General features: G+C 33.0%; 1 protein-coding gene across 1 annotated transcript; it reads left to right on the top strand.

Annotated features, from left to right (window-relative positions):
* Positions 1 to 710: 710 nt before the first annotated feature.
* Positions 711 to 1802, top strand: LOC112635273 (olfactory receptor 6C74). Its single transcript, XM_025403331.1, has one exon. The coding sequence runs from the start codon at positions 794 to 796 to the stop codon at positions 1730 to 1732; it is 939 nt and encodes a 312-aa protein (XP_025259116.1). The 5' UTR covers positions 711 to 793; the 3' UTR covers positions 1733 to 1802.
* Positions 1803 to 10588: the final 8786 nt, after the last annotated feature.

Here is a 10588-nt window from a genome sequence, read left to right on the forward strand (position 1 = left end):
TTACAGGCACAAGCCACATTTTATTTTTAAATAGTTTGTTTTGTGGGACCCTCCTCTGTCACTGCAAATATTCTGTAAAAGTACTACCTAAACAACACAAGCATCATGTGTGAGGATATAGTTTATATCTGCTTGGATAAATACAGAAAAGAGAACAACCAGAGTGAGAGAAATAAATGTAAATTCAAGTTTTCAGGAAAATTGGGAAAGCAGAGCTAAAAATGGTTATGAGGATGCAGATCTTGGAGAGTTTTTAGAAGTTTGGTGAGGGCATTGAATTCCCACTGTGGAAGCCAAGAGATGTTTAAATTTACTTTGATTTTAAAAGACGGAGTTCTCAGCTGAAATCTGAATTAATGAATCGTGAAGTCTAGTAAAAAGACAAAAAAACACAGAAAAAAAAATGTCGTTGCGCAAAGAATGAATCACTAGATAGTATAAAATAATTTAAATACTTCAGAAAAAATTCAAATACAGAATATAAAAGTTGAAATATTATGATAGTTCTTGTGTTTGTTTTTACATTGACATGACTATCGATGCAACATATTATCCCTTTGAAATGCTTAAATTTATGGCCATTGAGAAAACAGAAAAAACTCAAAAAGTTCCACGTATTTAGCAACATTTTGAGTAAAAATCACATAAGCTAATTTTTATAGGCTGCTGTTAAAGGAGATTGGGTGTGTGTAGCAATGTATTTGTGGTGATTTCAAGAAAAATTGGTGTCTCATGCAGATCTTTCCTCTTCTGTTCTAATTTTTCTTCTTATTTTTTAAAATAGAAATCCACTATGAGAAACCATACAACAGTAGCAAACTTTATTCTTCTTGGACTGACAGATGATCCACAATTACAGGTGATTATTTTTCTTCTCCTTTTTTTCACCTACATGTTGAGCGTCACTGGGAATCTAACCATCATCACCCTCACTCTACTGGATTTGCATCTCAAGACACCCATGTATTTCTTCCTCCGAAATTTCTCATTTTTAGAAGTCTCGTTCACAACTGTCTGTATTCCCAAATTTCTTGTTAGTATGGCAACAGGTGATAAGACCATTTCTTACAACGATTGTGCAGCACAACTGTTTTTCACTATTCTTTTGGGGGCAACTGAATTTTTTCTTCTGGCTGCCATGTCCTTTGACCGCTATGTGGCCATCTGCAAACCCCTGCATTACACCACCATCATGAGCAGCAGAGTTTGCAACTTGCTAGTCTTTGCTTCATGGATGGCTGGCTTCCTAATAATTTTTCCACCACTCTTGATGGGTCTCCAGCTTGATTTCTGCGCAGCCAACACTGTAGATCATTTCTTCTGTGATGTTTCTCCTGTACTGCAGCTCTCTTGCACAGACACCAAAGTAATAGAATTAATGATGCTTCTCTCAGCCATTTTGACGCCCCTGGTTACACTGGTATTAGTGATTCTCTCCTACACAAATATTTTCAGGACTGTTCTGAAAATACCTTCTTCTCAACAGAGAAAAAAAGCATTTTCTACATGTTCTTCTCACATGGTGGTCATGTCCATTTCTTATGGCAGCTGTATCTTCATGTATGTGAAACCCTCAGCAAAAGAAAGAGTGTCATTAAATAAAGGGATAGCTCTGCTCAGCACTTCTGTTGCCCCCATGTTGAATCCCTTTATTTATACACTGAGAAACAAACAAGTAAAATATGTTTTTAAGCACATAGTCAAAAAGATTGAACTTTTCTCAATGAAATGAATCACTTCAATGATATTATTAAAGTTATTAGTAAAATAAAAGAAGCAGAGTGGAGTATGTACAAAGTTTTTCAATGCTTGTATTCAGTAATATTACCTCTTTTTTGACTTATAATTTTCATTATGGCCTTCCTAATCTCCAAAGCCTAATCTTGACTCCCATTTCTCCCTCATGCTGAGAGCGTGTAGAAAAGATATTTCCTGGTTTTGGTAAAAATCATTTGCCTGTTATTTAGTGACTCTTTGATTTCCTCTCAAAATTCTCTCAGAAGAAGACAAAGTGAGACTTCAGTTTTTCCACGCTCTTTTCCACTCTTCTGGAATTCAGGGACCCAATTTGTCACATATTCTACATAGAGTTCAGTAGACTACCTAGGTTTGATCACTTACCGAGTGCATTATTGGTGGATACAAAAGTGAAATCTGATTTATTACTTAGTGTTTAGTAGAATCTCGAAGCAGATCAATGTGATGACATTTCTTTAATTACACAGTTTAATAGCTTCAGTTTTTTTAACCAGGCTTAGAGATATAGTGTATTTTCAGAAATAAATGAAAGGAACTTCAGAGAGGTTAAAGCATTACTGTTATTGCAACTATCATATAGAAATTATAGCTGGCATTTATTGTTTACAGTGTGCCAGATTTTATTAAATTTATTAGTTCCATCTTCAAAACTCTGTAAGACAGGTATTCATATGCTTCATTTATGGATTAAAAAGTATAAGTCATAAGGATTAAATAATTTGTTGATGACAACAAAAACAAAAACCCAAGGATGACAAAAATGATGCTTTCATGTCCACTCATCGCTTACACATTTTTAGCAAAACGGAGTGAAAATCTCTCTCTGCTCTTAAGTCACTCAGAATGTAAAAGAACAGTAAGATCTTTGTAGAACATTCTATAGATTTATGGATGTCATAGATAAAATTAAGATCTTACAGCTCCACAGAGTACCTTATTTTTCAAATTAGTGATTTGAACATAAAATTAGATATAATGACTGATCATGTGCAGAGTATTTAAAAACTTTGCCTTGGAAAAGTATCATATCTCAGTGTTATAAAACAAAAAAACTTTTTCTGAAAGACTAATGTCAGTTTCCTCAATAAATATTTGTCTATGACTTAGTTTCCACATAAGGTAACTGATGACCTTATGAATAATTCTGACAGGATTTATTTTTTTGACTTATAAAATTATTATATACATTTTATCTTAATGTATTTCCAAGTATATATAACTTTGTCATATCACCAGGCTAGCAAGAAATTTTATATGAATTTTACAAGCATTAGTGAGAAGCTTTGAAATATATATATCTAAATAAATATTAACGGGGCATTGAGAAGTTGAAAAGATTCAAATAGACATTTTAAATAGTGTATAAACCATGTACGTGTAAATGGTTTTTATAATACTGCAATACTTTAAGAACATTTTATTTGAAAATAGAAAATAAAATACCTGGGGAGTATTCTTTAACTTTCACTATTTGGCTTTCTTTGCATCAGGAATTTAAGTTTATACACATAAATAATTATACTTTATAGGTATTAACTATACTCAAGAAAAGTTGACTCAAAGTGTTTGGAATCTGAAAAAAGTCTGATCTGGAATATCTCAGATTTTCTTCTGAACACACTTCTCCACAATTTAAGTTGTTGCCAAATGCAAATATGTAGCATATTTATTTTATATTTCTAAGTATTACATTGCTTAGTTTTAAAATTTATTCTTTATACATGAACTCTAAGTTCAGCTCTTTTTAAAGTCTAATATATAGGCAAATCATAAATCATTTAATGTATATTAAAAACTGTAACTTCTCCCCTTTTTCTTTATCCAAAAATGAATTATTGACACCTTTGTGAAATTCAGAAATATACTTAGTAGACTTACCTACTTAGAATAGATGGATTTTTTTCTATTTCTAGGCTGTTTGTAAGTAGATAACGGAAAATGCAAAAGGAAAGAAACCCTAGGCCTAAGTTATGATGGGAAAAGATTAGTGAAGGTCATTTTTTACTTAATTTGAAATAAATCACTAGTAATCTGATTTATTTTGTAAATACCAGAGATCAGGGTCCATTATAGGAGCTTAAAATTTTTAAATTGTGCTAGGATTTTAAAAAATTATTAAAATATCATTTATTCACTTGTTTAACTCATTTCTAATATTCATTTTTCTGGAACTGAAAAGGAAAAAAAAATCAACTGTTTTTCACCAGTATTAGGTTAGTGCAAAAGGAATTGAGGTTTCACCATTAAAAGTAATTGAAATTTCACCATTAAAATTTAATTTCACCACTAAAAGTAATGGTGAAATCACAATTTCTTTTGCACCAACCTAATATATACTGAATGAGTATTAAGACAAGCTAGACTCAAGGTATGTCAATTGTCTAATACATAGCCTTCCTGCCTTTGATCTTTAACTCATCCTCCACATTGCTGGTAGGATACTTTCTAAAATACAAATCAATCGTGCCACCACTCTGCTAACAAATTACTGATGGTTTTCTGTTGCCTGCAAAATAATGACAAAATTCCCCAAATATTTGCATAACCTGGCCTGTCCAGTTTTGTTTCTTATCTCTTCCAACTAGTACTTCTATGATGTAACCACACTAAACAACTAAGTATATTGCAAAACTTGTGTGCTTCACATATATCAAATGCCTGCCCATTGCCCAAATCTCTGCTAGCTTGCAAAACTTCAATCAGTTAAAGCTAATTAACATGGAGACTTCTGTGGAAGGCTGGTCGACAAGTATATGTTAGTCACTTCATACTTGAATTTTGTAGTGTTTGTAGTCAACTCTAGATGGTGCTTATCATAGCACATGTAATTAACTATATTTGTTTCTTGCAATGAACTCTAAATCTCATAGTTTTCTACATTCTCTTCATCCAACCCAGTGCCTACTAAGGAATAAATAAAATAAATAAGGCAGCAAATGACAGGAGATGAATGAAGTTAATACGTTCACCTGTAAAATAAGATTAAAATGTGGCATTTGATGGGGCTTAATATAAAAATGTAAGCGTAGATTAAGGATGTCTATTATAGAATAATTAATGGATTGGACTTGATGACAGGCAATATGAAAAAAATATTTAGGTGTTAGAAAACTACACGTTTACTATAAATGTGGAGTTTTTATGAGCATTGAAGAGATAATTCAATTGTATGATACAATAAAGTCCCTTTGTATCATACATATCTCAAAAATTCTGTTTAGTTTTATCCTTTTAAAAATCTATTGAAGTAAAAGAATAATCAATATTATCATAAATTTAGAAATTATGTCATATGAGAAAATATTTACGGTACTAATGATATGGAGCTTGAGAAAAAAATCGCTTATAAGAAAAATAAACCCTCCCTTCAAATATTAAGTTTACTATGTTCTCCAAAATTATGGACTTGCTTTTCTTTTTATAAGTATAGGTGTGCAACTGGTGTTTATCAAACATTCAATTAGTAAATATATATATATTTTTTTCATGGTACATGCACATTTATCAGTTTATAATTTATATATAAACAACGGTATAAAATATTTTGAAATTTTAATAGAAAAATAGGAATTAATAAATGAAATTATACAAAATGATCAATATATTTTAATAATATAACTTTACAGTATAACTTTTAATTTTACTAATGGTATAAATATTAGTTTCATTTTAATTAAATATACTTTATTATACTTGCAAATACTTATGTAATTATTGTGTGAAATGATCTGCAAGTCTTATTACAAGTTTATTTTACCTAGTACTTGGTTAAGTGGGTTGTCATAGTGCAAAGTTAATGCTTCACAATAATGTGGATCCATTTTAAATGAAGTGGAAATCACAATAATTATTCTTCAATCCCATTCAAATATTTTTTTTGAAATTGAGTGACTACATTTCTGTTTTTTCTAATGTTAATCAGCTGTCTTGATTTTGCATTTCTATGTAATTTTTTAAAAACACACAAATGTTTTATTAAGAAAATGCTTTAAAAGATTAAAATGATTATGTTTTCACGTTTTCTAACGAGTTAGATGAGTATTTTTATATTTAATGAATTTAAATAATTTCCAGTAACAAAAATCATGGAAAGAATTTCAAACAGTCAATTTCCAAATTTCTCTTTTAATTCAACTTTCTTTTGATAATGGGTTACTTTTTCACATATTTTTAAAACACCATCTGTTTTGGAACAGAGTAAGTGGGTAATATCTTCAAGAAAACATATTATTGATGGAGACCTGTTGTCATAGGGAAGGGAAAACTAGGCTATGTCTACCTATAAAATAAAATTCCATAATTCTCTTCAGTGTGTCTTTTAAAATACTTTACATAAAAAATTCTGATCTTGTATCTGATACAAGTTTTTAAATTATTACTTAGCATATCATCATACATTTCTTATTTGCTTCTCTTCCTTTTTTTTCTTCTCCACCTCCCCTTCCTTCTCCTTTCTCTTCCTACAACCCTTTAAAAATGTAAAATACATCTCAGGTGGAAGTCTGTATCAAAACAGTCCTTGGCCTGCGGGCTCTGGTTTGCTGGCCTGTAGAATAAATGATGGCAAAGGGCTAGAGTACAAAGGTATACCATTTTATTTGCAAGTTGTGCAAATAAATTATGGTATTATCTATTAATCTGTAAACGTTCATTCTCAAAATCAATAACTGGATATTTAGTGCCAGAATTATTTTGATTTATTCCAATAAATGGGCCATAACTGAAAAGAAAGTTGCAATTGAATTTACTATCTAATTCAGCTTATGGGTTCATTGTCATCTACTAAAATTTATCTGTGTTAGGAGAGGCAGACAGTTAAGATTACTATGTTCTTTATGTGGATTAAGTCACCACTTCTGCATCTTTCTTTTTTAAGTCTTTGATGGTGGCACTAGCTGTGAAGTTTTTCCAAGGATATGGTGATACTGTCTGTTTATTATCTGTTAGTGAGGGAGAACTTATGGTTTTCCACTTGCCCTGAATATATGTGTTTTAACTATATGCACAGGACAATTTTGCACATGCACTAGGATCACTGTAAAACAGACTGGCACATAACCACAACTTATCAGGAAAATGTCTTCTGACTCCAATATCTTTCACTCTTATAAGTAAACACACTGGCATTCTATAGTCATTGTAATTAAGATTAGCTCAGAAACGAGGTCGAATAACCTCTGAAAAATCCATGTTTCATTGATTTCACTGTACAGTTTTTTTTGGGAAAGGACCACATATCTTTTGAAGGACACTAGTGGAAGATTTAGATATTAATATGCATGACAGTTTTGCAAAGACAACTTTCTTCATGGGTTCTGGTTCTATGAAATGATTGAAGTCTGTAATTGAATAAGGAGCTTTAACTCCATTATGATGGCTAATTCATTCTTCCTTTCACTTATCCTAGAGTTCTTTCAATTATATGGACCAGTTAGAAACGTAATGGGCTGCCTATTTATTTTAGTCCTGGGAATTCCATGATCTGTTGTTCACTACTAAAGTATATCATGCATTTTGATATCTACTTTGGCCATACTGACCAATAAGTAACCACACTGAATATATTAATATCAGTTAAGTGCTATTACATAGCCTCTGACTTCCCATGATCCATTATGTACACTGAAATCAGGGAGTTAATTTTAACAAAAGCATCTTCCATCTTCATTTCAAACCAGTGGTTACAATACTTTTTAGGGCTGCTGGCAATTATTCTTGTGAATATTTTCATATCTTGCCAAAAGATTTTCCTCTGGGTATTCTCCAGTTACACAGCTGAGGGATATGTAAGTAAATTGCATACAATAAAGCTGTTCCACATTACAATTGCTCTGAGTTTTAGATTTATATTTACATATATGGAATACACACACAAATGCACAGATATAGGTAATTTCCAATTGGTATCCTTTCAGATTTCCAATCAATTAACTTTCACAAAAGATACCTGGGAAGGATGTACATTTAACTGATGTTGCTGTATAATAAACTGTGAGATCAGAGCCTACCTTTGTTTTCAGCACCAAGTGACATGAGGATTTAAGAGAAAATAAATTTATTTAGGACAGTCACGGGAACTTCATGGTTTGCTGATTATTATATAATTCAGGATAATAATTTAAGGCTATAACCTTGTAATTTTCTTTGTTTAAGATCCTCAATAGGGATAGAAATAGCCTTCCCATGTTATAGCATGTGCAGTACTTGTATTTCACATGCTTATCACAGTGCTATCTATCCTATACATCTACTTTGAGAAAGCTCAGCCTTAAGTGTAAGCTTCTCTCCAAGTGATAATATTTGATGCCATAGACTTGTAATATTCCATTTTCTTATGGTCGCAGCACTCTCCTCAGCCCCTTCAAGATGATATTAACTAATTCTAAATTCCCCTCCTTAAGGATCTATTTCATGCAACCACTTGTAGCACCAAATATATCAGTAATCACTGTTAGGTTGCAATTCTCCGTGGCATTTCTACACATTTAATATTACGCTTGGCCTGGATTTTTTTTTTACAAATATGTTTTTATATCATTCAGCTTTGAAAGATCGAAATAATACCTCCCTCCAGGGCAGAAGGGAGATTTGTTTCCTGACTAGGATTATAAAATAGATGTCTCCCAGGGTGGTCAGTTTGGGCAGGTTTTCTAGCTATCTCTTTAAAATAGTGGGGGTTCCCTAAGTTCAGGACTTCACAGCTGTGTTACAGACTGATTGTGTCTGCTGTACCTATGGAGCCCCCTCTGTATTGCATCCCCCTGGGGACTGGGAGGCAAAGGGAACAGGAAAACAACAGATGCTGGAGAGGATGTAGAGAAATAGGAACACTCTTACACTGTTGGTGGGAGTATAAATTAGTTCAACCATGGTGGAAGACAGTGTGGTGATTCCTCAAGGATCTAGAACTAGAAATACCATTTGCCCCAGCCATCCCATTACTGGGTATATACCCAAAGGGTTATAAATCATTCTACTATAGAGACACATGCATACGTATGTTTATTGTGGCACTATTCACAATAGCAAAGACTTGGAACCAACCCAAATGCCCATCAATGATAGACTGGATAAAGAAAATGTGGCACATATACACCATGGAATACTATAAAAAACAAATCCACAAAAAAGGATGAGTTCATGTCCTTTGCAGGGACATGGATGATGCTGAAAACTATCATTCTTGCAAACTAATACAAGAACAGAAAACCAAACACTGCATGTTCTCACTCATAAGTGGGAGTTGAACAATGACAAAGAAGAATTTTAAATGCATATTTCTCAGTGACAATAGGCAGACTTAAAAGGGTATAAATTATTTAATTTCATTTATATAATATTCTGGTAGAAGTAAATTTATAAAGAAAGTAACATATCAGTGGCTGCCAGGACTTTGTTGGAGTAAGGGTTAAATGAGGAAGCATAGGGAATCTTTGGTTAGGGTAGTAAAACTATTCTATATAATAATGTAAAGATGAATATATAACACTGTGCAGTTGTCAAAACCAGCAGAACTTTACAATACAAAGAATGCTTCTAATGTGTGAAAATTTAAAAAAAAGTCTGGGATATCACAATACAATGTGGAAGAATTTAACTATATTACAAATGTGTGACACACCTCACTGAAGGGCATAGTGTAAAAAGTTGCTGCCCTGAGAGAAATGAGTGGAGTCAGTAAGACTAAAGTCGAAAGGAAGTATACATAACCAATATAGTCAAGTTAATAAAGTTTTCTCCCAATACGCATATATACTGGAACTGAATGATTGAGCAAGTGGATGGCAGATGATGGAAGCCAGTATCTCACTGTTGCATTGGGAGATTACAGATAAGGAATGACTCATGTGATGGCATTTTAAACGTGGTGACAGTATAAACTAAAGTTTAATTCAATATACATACAGACTGATACTATAAAATATTTATCATTGTGTGTCTAGACATGGGTTAGTGTAAACACCTATATTTCCTTAGTCTGTCACCTGAGAGTGTCTAGAAGCAAAAACAGTCCAGTAGGAATAAGCACACCCAGTGCCCAGATCTTGGTTTTTAACACCATTCTCTCATAAGAAAAATAACTAGAATCAGGCTGCTGATTGAGTTTGGCTCTATGTTTCTAATGCAGATGCTATCTTTGCATGGCGTCTTTGAAGCTCCTATCAAAAGCTGACTTGCTTTTCTCATGCTAGGGTAGGGCATATTGCAAGGAATGTTGCCTCCTCCTGCTTTTGGCAACTTGACTACCTTGGGTCTATTGGTGGTGCCTCACCAGGTACATGCTGTTTTAGGTTACTGATAAGTTGACTATGGCACACAACTGTGATCTTTGACATTGTCTGTGTCATGTCTTTAGATTCTCAGAACATCTACAGTTTGACAACTTTTATTGTCCAAACTATTCAGCAAAGGACTAATAGTCTCCTCCTCCTTATCTCTTCCTGATCTGTGCACCTAGGTAAAGCAGTATGGTCATTGAATACAGCTGTTCCCAGACTGGACTACTCATCTTCTTTCAGGGTAATGATCAAGATAAAAGTGGTTGGGAATTATATAGACTCACTTTGAAAATTCAAAATTCCATTTCGGTCATTCAAAGAATGATGTACCTTTCTTTTCCATAAGACCAAATCTAGATAAGCCTGGTGCCATACCTTCCAGGTGGTAATTTGGACACAAGGGGGCCTAAGAAATGAGGGTTTGATACTTGTTGAAATCTAAAACAATTTCCTTTTTCTTCATTTATCTGACTCTTCTAGATGAAAGATCTGAATATGAGTCGGGTATGACTGGGAGAAAAAAGAAAGGTGAAGCTATAGCTACAGGAATG

This window comes from Theropithecus gelada, chromosome 11 (genome assembly GCF_003255815.1).
Source record: "Theropithecus gelada isolate Dixy chromosome 11, Tgel_1.0, whole genome shotgun sequence".
Lineage (NCBI taxonomy): Eukaryota > Metazoa > Chordata > Mammalia > Primates > Cercopithecidae > Theropithecus > Theropithecus gelada.